The 12,811-nt window shown below is 54.0% G+C and overlaps 2 protein-coding genes and 1 long non-coding RNA gene across 4 annotated transcripts in view; 2 read left to right on the forward strand and 1 right to left on the reverse strand.

Annotated features, from left to right (window-relative positions):
* The window catches only part of LOC140680592 (uncharacterized), a 402,733-nt gene that overhangs the window by 50,605 nt on the left and 339,317 nt on the right, over window positions 1-12,811 (forward strand). The window lies entirely within an intron of this gene.
* LOC140680617 (uncharacterized) overlaps window positions 1-12,811 on the reverse strand; it is a 58,745-nt gene that overhangs the window by 17,214 nt on the left and 28,720 nt on the right. The window lies entirely within an intron of this gene.
* On the forward strand, window positions 3,380-5,839 carry LOC140680533 (uncharacterized). Its single transcript, XM_072918320.1, has 2 exons — window positions 3,380-3,439; window positions 5,240-5,839. Exons 1-2 carry the CDS (start codon window positions 3,380-3,382, stop codon window positions 5,837-5,839), a joined length of 660 nt encoding a protein of 219 aa, XP_072774421.1.

Genomic DNA, 12,811 nt, shown 5'->3' on the forward strand with positions numbered 1-12,811 from the left:
AATAAGAGGAGGGATTGTGACAAATGCATATTTATGATTGGCTTTTCGCAAGTGTTACAATGAATATTATATGTGTCATGTTAGAAAGTTATGCTGTATTAATTCTCTTACATATTGTGTTAAGCGTAGTTTTAGGTTACAACATAATATTAAAATAGAGACTATGTACATGGGGGGAGTTTTCTTTTTAGCAATGAGACACTCGCTTCGAGGAACACCTCAGTCTTCCAAAGGAGAGGAATTTATGGCTTCTTATCAGAAGAAGCTAATTTCTTCAGGCCTTGCTCAGACTCCAAGACGCCAGGGGATTAAAGGAAACAGCTGACATACAACAGAAAGAGTTTCTTGTTTAGAATAGAATGTATGCATAACCATGAAGGATGTATGAATATGCAACAGTGTATTGGTTTAAGGGTGATTCCTTTGTTCACAAGTCATGCTTTCCGTGACTTAGTGTCCAAGAGCATCCGGACGTCCATAATTCTTTGCTTTTTATTGTCTTGTAATTGCCCTAACTCTAAACTTTATTACTCTATTATTTTTATAACCATTTTATTATTATCAAATTTTAAAATTTTAAAAACCAAGTGATTGGTGTTTTTCACACCCGTGAACCTGCAGGGGGATCTCTGCAGCCCCATTGTTATAAGTTATGGAATTATTAGTGATTATGTAAAATATACATTAATAAGTTGTGGTCGTACAAAAAGGTTCTTAAAGGTTTAAAAGACCACAAGCTGAAGCTGGGGAAAGATTGCAAAACCACAGATTGCAGGAGAAAGAAAATCCTAGTTTACAAACGAAAATTTCGACCATACCCACCAGAGTTGTGCACAAAAATTCGGGAATTTCGCCCAGACCTGCCCGAATCCCGGCGGGGGCGGGTCCCGGCCCCTCGCAGTTCCACCTGCACCGGTCTTACACTTACACATTTGATTTGCTTTCTCTTTGCTCTGTTTTTTTTTTAAGAGCTAACACCAGTGGGTCAGAAGGAACTCTGAACCCAGTTATTCTGCCATTTTGGATGATACTTGGAGGTGAAAAAACATATTAGCATACAAGACCTCACCTTATTTGCTTTCCTGTCTTAAAACAGCATTGGTTGCAATAAGGTGTTATAAATCCTTTAGTTTTCTGAGCTGCCCTTATTGGAGGCTTTCTGGGAACCTCTTTGCTTTGCTTAGTTTTTATTGCTTATACTATTTTGTTTCTACCCAAGCCTCATGGTCTTTTTTCAGTTTTTCTCACACACAGATTTTCCAGGTCGAAGGTATGAGATGCGATAATTTACACATAAGCTTTAAGATCTCAGGTTCTGAATTGGCTTGATTAGGAGCCTTCAATTTACACTTGGGGCATAGAACTCACAAATTCTGCATTATAATAGTACTCATACAAGGTGCTAGCCTCTTAATGCACCAAAAACTCCCAGGAATTGCCTGTAGGCTATTCCGTTTATCACTTTGGCACTTTTCCTTTATTTAAACTCTCTTTTACAAAATCTCAGTTTTTTCTAAAGCATTGTTTCTACTGACACTTATTTCGTTACCCTGCAAAAGGCTGTGTCTGTTACAGCAAAAACTCTGATATGCTCACAAACACAGAACCCTGTCCTTATCTCAAATTCAAGGAGAGTCAGGGCTTAAGTTGTTGTGAGGGAGGAATTCTTGGAATTCCTTTGATTTGTTTTGCTACAGTTAAACATAAATCATTATAGTGCAGCTCTTCTGCGTAAAATGCTACACTTGTTGCAAAAAAAATCTTAAAATCTCTATAAATGCAACTATATAATCTCGAGAATTAAAATACTATAATGTGGGGGAAGAATCACACAAACTCACTGGGAAACTCACTGGTGGTATCTCTTAAAGTGTCCCGTTTTCTCAACACAGCACAGCATAACAGCACACAGTAAAATTCCAGGTATCCAAGTCCGAACCACTGGGGCAGAGGAACCCCCGCAGTTCGTCTAGCCACTGTTCAAATGCACACAAATCACCGCCTTTAAACACAGTGAACGTCCTCAGCCCCGTTTCTCCGCTTGTTTCCCTTCCCCGCGGGCACTCAGGCCCAGGAGCGAGTCCGGGCCCTGCCGGCTCTGAGGGACTGCCCAGCAGTGCTGCTCTGGCACCCCAGGGCCCTCTCAGTCCGGCCCTTTATCGCACACCAGCGCTCCTTGGCTGTCTCCGCAGGTGGCAAGCGAGGCAGAGCGGAGCCCCTCCAGGGAAATTCCCCGGGTGCGCCAAGGAGGTCTGTTCTACCCCCTGCCCCTGCGAGGACAGAAAATCTCCTGCCTGGCTCGCCATGATGAAACACGGATGAAAATCAAACCCTACAATTTTAATAAAGATTTGTAGGGAATGGGTATGTTTATTTATAGCACTGTGGACGTATGTCAGGACTTATTGCCCTTTAATGGACATGCGTCCACAGCGCTATAAATAAGCATACCCATTCTCTACAAATCTTTATTAAAATTGTAGGGTTTAATTTTTCATCAGTGTTTCACTCCCCAGGAGCAGGAAAATCCCCATTCCCTGTTTCCTTGTGGCTGCAGCCTGGAACATCCACTCAGAATGATGAACTTTCTGACAGCCCTGCTGAATGACACCAGGACAAGGTTGGTGAGAAACGGAGGAAAATGTGTTTTGATAGGAAATTACAAAATTATTTCTTTCTGTCGCATTAATTTTTAGTCCATTGCAGTTCTGTTTTCACAGTGCCACCTTCTCAGCTGATTGTGTTTGTGTCCTCCTTTCTCTCCGGCCCCTCTTTGCCTGCTCTGTTTCTCTCTCAGTGTTTCCCTTGATCCAGGGCAGCTCCCACCAAAGGCCCTGCCCTGATTTCATTCCCAATCCACGAGCTGCAACAACACAGGGATGAAGTTATGAAGGCTGGCAGTGAAATGTCACTGTAGGATCCTGCTGCAGCACCCCCTGCCCCGCCAGCATCGCCCCAGCCCCGAGCCGCAGGGCAGGGGGAGGCCGAGCTCGCCCCGGCTCTATCGAGGGGTCTCCGGGAGGATTTTTCTGGAGAGCGCTCGGAGCCGGCAGATGCCGAGCCCCGGATCCCTCCGGGCTCCCCAAGAGGAGCTTTTTCGGGGGGAGAGGAGCTGTGATCGCCCCTCGGAGGGTCCCGGGGGACCACGCGGGGCTGGCCCGGTGCTGACAGGGCGGGACATTGGTTTTGGGGATCCCCGTGAGAGCCGGGGCTGCGGAACGTGGGACCCCCGGGGCGGCAGAGGGGAAGGGGCGATACCGGAGCTGGGGGACCCCCGGCAGCCGGAGATGAGGCGGGGACGGGACCCCTGAGCCTGGCAGGGCCTGTCCTGGGGTGACTTCACGATGCTCGAACCCCCATCGGTCCGTTTGGCCCCGAAATGAGTTCTGCACCTTCAGGGCTGGTTCTGAGAGCGAAGAGTGGGAGGAAGAAGCGCGCAGTTTGTTTTCAGGAGCTGCACTCACCCCTCCACATTCCGGCTCCTGGGCTGCTGAGATGCCTTAAGGAGCTGGGACAGAGGCCAGACGGAGCCAAGAGGAATAAAGAGGATATTTATTGAAGTGCCTTCAAAGGCCACACCCTGGCAGTACCAGAGCCACGGTCGGGGCTCTGCCCAGATGGCTCCAAGATGGAAGCAAAAGAGGGTTTGGTCATGAGATCTCACATTTTTATAAGTGTTAGTCCGTTTGCATACAGGATTTAACATCCCAATTAATAGCTTCAAATTATGAACTTTCATCCTCCTTGCTTGCTTGCTTGCCTGCCCTATGCTTTTCCTGTTGTTTGTGCTTTGGGCCTGAAGTTTGAAGAGATTGTCTTTGACTCTCCAGCTAGAACAGGATTGTTTTATCTTCACCACCCTGTGAAAAGATCCCAGGAACACTTAATCTAAAGCTAGAAGCTGCACACCAAAACGGAACAGAAAAACTTAAACCTGAGGTATCAGTTGTCTGCCAACAGACAGCAGGACAGAGCTCTCCTTTGCTTTTAGTTAGTTTTTAGCTCGCTGAGGCAGAGAAGTTCCCTGGGCTGTGGTTTTTCTTTTTCTTTGGAGCTGTTTAAACCTGCTCTGGACTGAACACCAGAAGAGCACCGGCAGCTCACACCTGTGGCCCACCGGGCTGGTCCTGGGCCATGGAGGGACTGATCAGAGACTGAGTGAGCCGAGCTGCAGCCCACGGAGGGACTTTCTGAGTTTGTCATCTCTTTTGGAGCAACAACAGGTTTTATTGTTTAATATTGTTCATGTTTTGTGCTGGTGAATGCTTTGCCTGTTAAATAAGCAGGTTTTTTCTACTTTTCTCCAAGGAAATCTTTTCCTGAACTGGTTGGGGGAGAGACCACTTGAATCTGCTTTCTAGAAAATCCCCTTTGGGGGTTTTCTCCCAGATTTGCCCTAAACCAGGACAGGGTGGTGGGGAGAGGGGGGACCCCCAAGTGCCTGGACTGGGGAGAGGCTGGAGAGGGGGACCCTTGTACTGCAAAACCCCCCCAGCATCCCTAAGCAGGACCCTGGGGAAGGGGGATCCCCAGGACCCTCGAGGATCCCCAGCAGCCCTGAGACGGGGGACACCAGAACCCCAGAGGGATGAGACTGGATATGGGACACTCCTGGTGGCTTTTTTTGATTCACTCATGATTTTTGGAGTTTTTTATGGACACCAGGAGACTTCTGGAGATGGATTTGGGCAGGAGGAATCCCCAACCCAAGGTATTCACACCTTGTTTTTCCCCACACCAGGATTTCCCACTCCCAAACTTTGGCTGCATGGAGGAGGAGGCTGCGAGGAAGATGGCCCAGGACCCCCAGGCAGGTGAAGAGGAAGTCAGTGCCCCTTTTCCCCTCTCTCCTGTTCCATCTCCCAGCCCAGCCTGGCCCCTGGCTGCAGGACAGCCCCGCTGCCGGTGCCCTCCTGCCGGGGATGCACTGGGGGGATCTCCTTGCCCTTCCCTGTGGCACGGAGGCAAATCCCATCCTCTCCTTGTCCTTCCTACCCCAGAGCAGGAGCTGAGGGTGGAGAGCAGGGAGGACAAATCCCCGCGGCAGAACATCGTGGAAGAGGTCGTTTTGAGTGGCTCCATGGCAGAGGAATCCAACAGGGAGGAAAAGCCCCAGAGATCCCACAGGAGGAGGGGCTGCACCCGCAGATCACGGGGATCTGAGGAGGAAAGACCCACCCTGTGCCAGGGAGGTGGGCAGAGTTTCAGCCAGGGATCAGAGCTGGTGGTCTGTGAGCAGCCTCATGACAGGGAGAGGCCCTACGAGTGCTCGGAGTGTGGGAAGAACTTCAGGAAGAGTTTCAACCTGATCTGCCACCAGAGGATCCACACCGGGGAACGGCCTTACGAGTGTGAGGAATGTGGGAACAGCTTCAGCCACAGGTCTGACCTGATTGTCCACCAGAGGATCCACACCGGGGAGAGGCCCTACGAGTGTCCTGAGTGTGGGAAGAGGTTTCACACCAGCTCCCATCTCCTTGTACACCAGCGGATTCACAGACAGGAGAGGCCCTTCCGCTGCCCCAACTGCGGGAAGGGCTTCAAGCACAACTCCACCCTCGTCACCCACCGGCGCATCCACACTGGGGAGAGGCCCTACGAGTGTGGGGAATGTGGGATGAGCTTCAGGCAGAGATTCAGCCTGATCCGCCACCAGAGGATCCACACCAGGGAACAGCCCTATGAGTGTGGGGAATGTGGGAAGAGCTTCAGCCAGAGGTCCCACCTGATCATCCACCAGAGGATCCACACTGGGGAGAGGCCCTACGAGTGTCCCCGGTGTGGGAAGAGCTTCTCCAGGAGCTCTCACTTGACCCGACACCAACAGAAGCACCGGTAAGGGAAGTCCTGTGAGTGCCCCGACTGCAGGAAGACCTTCGTGCACTGCTCCAATTCCATCCCCCATAGGAGGACCCATGTTGGGCAGAGCCCTGGTGACCCACATTCCAAGTGATCCCTGCTCAGAAGACACCTGTAAGGTGGTTTCCACATTCTCCTAGTTTCCCATAGGCACCTGGATGAACACAGAGGCAGGAACATCCATAAGGACACTGATCTAAACCAGAAATTCATTGGGAGGAAGTGATTTGTTGACTTTACACCCCCAAAAATATCACCTGCTGTGTCAAGTTATTCTGGTGGCAGATCAAGCAGCGCTGCATGATCTTGGAGGTCGTTTCCATCTAAATAATTTCCTTCTTTACCCAGTCTAAACAACCAAAACTGGAGTGAAAATAAAGAAGTTAAACTAAGATATCTTAACCTGCACCATTTACCAGGATTTGGGGGTGAATGTGGATTTGGTTCATTGGAATATTTTGGAGGATTTGGGTGCTCCGAGGCTATCAAAGCCAGGGGACATGTCCACAATCACAGATGTGCTGGCAGAATGTGTCCACCTGAGCTCACCAGTTTTCTAAGAATTGTGTCTGTCCCAGTCCCTGGTCTGTGTCTCCCCATTTGGGATGTTCTCCCAAAGTGCCCAAATCGCTGCTGAAGTTCCCGAGCTGATCCTGGCTGTAAATGTTCCTGCCCACCAACCTCTCCTGGTCAGTGCCATGGGAGGTGGAAGTTTAGGGGCTCCTGGAGGGACTGGAAAGGGCTTCTGTTAATCTTGTGGGCATTTGTGGTGCTGGGAGGAGGCATGGAGGGGTCTGTGAGGGAGGTTTGGGTCCCTGACAGAGCTGTGTGGCTTGCAGAGAATTTGGGCAGGTCTTAGAGGAGATGGAAAGGGGATTTGGTGGTTCTTGGGGACTTTCATCTTGCAGGGAGTAGTTGGGGAGTCCTGGCTGGGAGCTGTGGGGTGGTTTGAGGAGTCTGAGAGTGGCTGTGGGGCTGGGAGGGGGTTTTTGGGTAGTCATGATCCCCCAGAACCCCAAAGCAGCCACCAGACCTCACCCGCCAAGATGCTGCTGGAGGTTGGTGGCTCCATGTTGGGGTTCATCCTCCTGGCTCTGTAGGAGAAGGTGAGGGAGGGGTCCCCGGGGGCTGTGTTTGATCCCCCCCCCCATCCTGGTTTCACCCCCTTGTCCCTCCCCACAGGGCTCCTGCTCCAGCTCCTGCTCCCCCAGAGGGAATTTGGGGAGGGGGCAGAGGGGGTGCGCAGGCCCCGCCGGGGGATGACCCCGGCCCAGCCCCTTTGTTCAGCACCAAGCTGGGCTCGGGGGTGCAGGAGGAAGAGGCCGGTGGGAAGCAGATCCTGGAGCTGGGACAGTGCTTGGGGTCAGGGCAAGGTCCTGCCCTGCACACCTGGCTCAGGTGTGACCCTGCCCCAGCAAGGGAGCGGCACATTCCCATTCTCTTGGATCAGGGCTGGGAGCAGCATTTGGAGCAGGGACATGGAAATCCTGGAGTGACTGGGAGCACACTGAGGGGGGGGAATTATTCCCCCCCTCCCCCCCTTCTCAGGCCGCCCTGCCAGCTGAGAAACGCTCGCTGGGCCTCGGCCTTGGCCAGCAGCCCCTGGGCTCAGCTCCTCTGGAGCTCATCACAAACACTGTCTGCTCCAGGCACTGCTGCTGCCCAACCAGCTCCTGGGAACTGTTTGTGTTCCCTCAGTGGCACAACATCCCTGTTCTCACCCTGCCAAAGAAAGCTGCTGATGCCAAGTGCGGCCAGGGTGAAACATGGCTGGGACTGACGCCCCTCTCTTGGGGCCCTACAAACAGCGCTCCAAAAGGAGACCTTGGAGCTCTCCTGGGCCAGCGACTCCCTCTGAGTGGGGCCTCTCTGAGCCGGGAACTCTCCTGTTTGCTGCACTCGGGGGATCCCGAACAACGAGGGAGCCTGGGCCGATCCCCCCACTCCTCCAGGCTCAACCCTTCCCCGCTGGGAAGATGCCAAAGCATTCACAGGGAGCATTTCCCTGCCCTCAGGGGAATTTCTCACAGGTGCCCTGCACTGACTCTCTTAGTCTGTGTGCACACAGGAGTGCCTGTGCTGGGGAAATGTGGCAGAAATGCTGCTCTCAGAGGGCTCTGAGTGACTTGGGTAGCTGAGCCAGTCAGGCCTGTAAGTAAGGTTAAATCAAATGGTCTAAGTGACACTGTGGTCCCCTTGATTCCATGAGGCCCTGCCATGCTCTAATGACCCCTTGGTTCCAGTGGGTCCCAAAGTGTCAGAACAGTCTCCATTGTTCCATGAGGCCCCAGAAAGTCACTGTGCTCCCCTTGGTTCCACAGGGCCCCACAGTGTAACAATGGACTCTTGGCTCCATGAGGTGCCACGCTGTGTCCCAATGGCTCATGGTTCCATGAGGCCGCACAGTTTAACAATGGTCCCTTGGCTCCATGAGGCCTTGCTGTGTCACAATGGACTTGGGGTTCCATGATCTTTCCTACTGCCATAAACAGTCTCCCTGGTTCCACAGTGTCACCATGGTCCATTTGTTCCATGAGGTTCCATAGCAGAACCTTGGTTCCATGGCCACCTTGGTTTTGTGTGACCTTGCAGTGTCACAATGGACCTGTGGTTCCACGAGGCCTTGCTGTGTCACAATGGCCCCTTGGTTCCAAGAGGTTTCTCAGGGTCACAATGATCTCCTTGGATCTGTGGTATCAGAAATCACAAAGGCAAATGCATATTGCCAAGGGTTGAAACACAGCAGACAGGGAAGACGTGAAATGTGAGTTTGTAAAGGCCTTTTAATTCACAGCTCCCACTGAGAGCTTTGGGGCTCACAGATGGACAGAGATGGTTCTGCTCACCCCTCTGTCCAAAGCAGGGATAACACACGCTGCTGCAGGTGCTTGGGTTGGTCCCTGCAGGTCCAGGTGGATGCCAAACCTGCTCTGCACAGCCTTCTCCCTTCCCCTGCCCCTCTGCCAAGTGCAGCGGGCCTCAAGGACTGAAAGGAGCACAGAGAGCCAAAGGGGGACACTTGCACCTGCCTCACTGGGAGCTCCCTGGGAAGCACTTTCCTTGAGAAGCAAACCCCTGTCCTCCAAAGGCATTTCCCCAAATGTGCGGCTTTTCTGCTCAACACCAACACACCCTTAGGAAACGCTGGCAAGGCTGAAGGACTTCATGTCCTTTCAGGACAGGCACTCCAGCTCCAGCTGCTATTCCCCCAAGTGCCTTTCCAGGTGGAGGCTCAGACGTGCAGCCCCAGGCCCTCTACAAACACAAGCTGCTCAGTGCCTCTTCACCTGCCTCAACTCCTGCCTGCGCCCATGGCACCAAGACCAGGCTGTTCCCAGCCAGAGCCCAGAGCCCTGCTCCCGCAGGACGCTCTTGCCAGCACCTTCCAGGCCTCTCCGCTGTGCACACAGCGCTTTTCATGCCCGCTCCCAACAGGCTCTGGAAGGCAGAGCACAGCCTGGCTGCCTCTGCCACCAGCACAGCCCAAACACAGGCGGAGGAAGGAGCAGCAGGGGCTGTTTTGTGGCCATGCCCAAGAGAGACTGGCAGGGTGCCCTCCCTCTGCTCTCACTTGCTTGGCTTTCTGACTGGCTCTGAGCCTGGGGCTGCCATTCCTCACTTGTGGGCACCAGAACCACAGCCGGGATCCCAGCACTGCCTGACAGCGCTCCGGGCACTGGCAGGGTCGTGTGTCCCAGTCTGGGGCACCGCGCTGCTGCTTCCTTTGCCCTCAGGCACACCCAAAGCTCCCTGCTAAGCCTGGATGGTCGCTGGTTCTGCCCTCTCCCTGATCCTGTGCAGGGATGGAGCACTGCTGAGCTTTCTGGAAGCTATTCCTGAAAACTTCCAGCATTCCAAGCTCCTTTGCCCTCCGTGGAAGCTTGCCATGGAATCCCTCACAGCTGCCTTCAGAGCATACTCAGCTTGGCTCTTCCAAATTCCAGGGGCTCCAGGCTGCTCAGCAAGATCTGCAACCCCACAGGGTTGTGGAACTGCACCTTCAGCACAGGCACCTCTCCAGCCTGATCTGCCCTCGTTCCTCTGTGAGTGTGCACAGAACATGGCGTGGAAGAGAACAGCAGCAGGGGCCTGTGTGTCCCAGGGCCCGGGATTTGTGCCGCTTCAGCTCCACAGAGATGCAGGTAAGGGGGAGAAACCAAACTCTTTATTAATGGAAGGGAAAGGGAAGGGATGAGATGGGAGCCAAAAAAAGGGAATGGGCAACGTTTGAGGGCTGGAGGGAGGGAGCTGTCAACAGGGAGGGGGAAGGCAGCAGCTATGGGAGCTTGCAGCAGGCACAGCTGTGGCCAGCATCAGGTGTGCCTGGAGCTCCAGTGACATTGAGTCCTGCTGCTCTCTTCACTGTCTCCTGGTACTCTGCTTGGGATCGTGGTTCTCTGAATCCAGCAGATGACCTTAGTTCTGCACATCTTTGTCCAAAAATTGCCTGAATTTCCAGGTTAGTGGAGGATGGGCTGTCATCTTCGCTCATGGCTTCAAGGGCTGGAAGAAAGATAAACTACCACAGTCAGAGCACAGGGGCTGTGTGACATCACAGAGATAACAGTGTGACATCACAGAGGGCTGTGTGACATCACAGAACCTGTGTGACATCACAGAGAGCTGTGTGATGTCACAGAGATGTCAGTGTGACATCAGAGAGATGTCTGTGTGACATCAAAAAAAGTTGTGTGACCTCATAGGGTCAGTGTGACATCACCGAGGGTTGTGTGACATCACAGAGGTGTCTGTGTGATATCACAAGAAGGTGTGTGACCTCACAGGGTCAGTGTGACATCACAGGAGTTTGTGTGTCATCACAGAGATGTCAGTGTGACATCACAGAGAGCTGTGTGATGTCAGAGAGAGCTGTGTGACATCACAGCGGTGTCCATCTGACATCACAAAGATGTCTGTGTGACATCACAAGAAGCTGTGTGACCTCACAGGCTTAGTGTGACATCACAGAGATGTCGATGTAACATCACAAAGAACTGTGTGACATCACAGAGATAACAGTGTGACATCACAGAGATGTCTGTGTGACATCACAAAGAACTGTGTTACATCACAGAGATGTCCGTGTGACATCACAGATAGCTGTGTGACATCACAGAGCTAACAGTGTGACATCACAGAGGGCTGTGTGACATCACAGAGATGTCCATGTGACATCACAGAGGGCTGTATGATCTTGCACCTTCTGGAAGATGGAGTATCGCCCACTCTGTATTGCCCGGAGCACATGCAGTGTTTGAAGTGCCAGCTCTGACATGGCACTACTGACATCCTCTGTCAGGCATTCAAGGGCTGCAAGAGAGAGGAACAGAGCCACGGTCAGATCCCAACTCTGCGGGGAGCCGAGGGGAGCCCCCCCTGCCAGGGCCATCCCAGCCGGCTCTTGCCATGGCCGGGAGGGATCAGGGACCAAGGGGATCAGCCCGAAGCTGCTGGCCACGCATCCCCCACGTGTCCCTGAAATCTCTGTGTGCTCTACCTAGGAGAGCAGAGCTCTTCGCAGCCGGGGCAGGGCTTGCAGCTCACCCCGGCAGCCCCCGCTGGCAGCCCGCTGCCCTGTCTCACCATTGCAGATCAGCTGGAGCTTTTCCTGCTGTCCCCTCAAGCTCCTCCCGGCCGTCCCTGGGAACACAGAGCCTGTCAGGCCCAGCGGCACAGCTCCCTGCCAGCGGCGCTGCCAGCCCTGTGCCCACACGCCCTCCTGGCCCGGCTCGTGGCTCACCCATGAACCTGACGGCGCCTCTCGCAGGGGCTCCTGTGGGCTCTGCAGGTAGGGCAGGGCCCGGCGCAGGTGCTCGGCCACGCTGCTGCTGTCCTCTGCCAGCTGCAGAGAGCGGCAGGAGGGAAGGGTTGGCCCCGCAGCCCCGCCGGGCCGGGGCTCCATGGGCACCCGGCTCGGGCCGCAGGAGCCTGGAGCAGAGCCCGCGCGGCCTCGGGCTGCAGCAGCGGGCAGGGGCACAGCTGCCAGCCCGCACACCGAGCACCGCGCTCAGGGGGCTTCTCCAGGCTGGGGCTGCGGCTTCCCGGCCCTCCTTACCAGGCACTCGGTGAACTTCCACAGCTCCTGGTTCTTCACCAGCTTTTCAAGATCCCTCCTCTTCAGGAGCTCGGCCGCACAAAGCAGCGTTTCCTGAGAAGCCTGGAGAGCAGCAGAGACGCGGAGATGGCCCCACAGCCCAGGGCGCAGGACCCCATCCCTGTGCCAGGGCCTGGAGGAGGCTGCAGCCTGCGAGGTGCCAGGGCAGGAGGCAGCCCAGCCCCTGCCAGGGGAACAGCAGCAGCTGCCGAGTCCTCACCTCTGCCACTCGCTGGTTCTCATCATGGCAGTGGAAGGAGAGTGGCAGCAGGCTCTGGCGCACGTGTGTCTTCAGAGCCTCTTTTTCTTTTTCCTGTGGAAAAGTCATCAATGTTCAGAAGAGCAGTATGGAGAGCAGCTGCACTTGGCTATTGTCCTGTATGAAGGGAAGAAAAAGAGACCTCAGCATTGGCTGCACGGGGCTCAGCTTGGTGCAGGCCTGCAAATCCACAGGGCACAAAGTGTCTGGGCAGCAGCCAGTGGCCGTGGCTGGGGGCAGTGAGCCTTACGTGGTCAAGGAGTGGCAGGAGCGCCTCAACCAGCTGCAGTGTGATGGGGCTGGGTGTCAGCATGTCCTTGTCCAAGAAGATACAGCTGAGGAGCATGGCTGTCATGCTAACTGTCTCTCCATCTGTATCCCACAGGAGCTCCACAAGACTTTCAGTCAGGCTCCACATTTTTTCTCTCTGTGAGGAACACAAGTTTGTGAAATGCCATCCTGCTGCTGCAGGGCCTAGAGGCCAAAGGGCTGTTCCAAAGCACTTGGGCAGCTGAAGCGGGAGGCAGGAGAGCTGGGAGCAGCTGGCCCAGCGCCCAAAGCCCAGCCAAGCCCAAGCGACTGCATTCCTGAGCGCAGCC

This window comes from Taeniopygia guttata, chromosome 25 (genome assembly GCF_048771995.1).
Source record: "Taeniopygia guttata chromosome 25, bTaeGut7.mat, whole genome shotgun sequence".
Lineage (NCBI taxonomy): Eukaryota > Metazoa > Chordata > Aves > Passeriformes > Estrildidae > Taeniopygia > Taeniopygia guttata.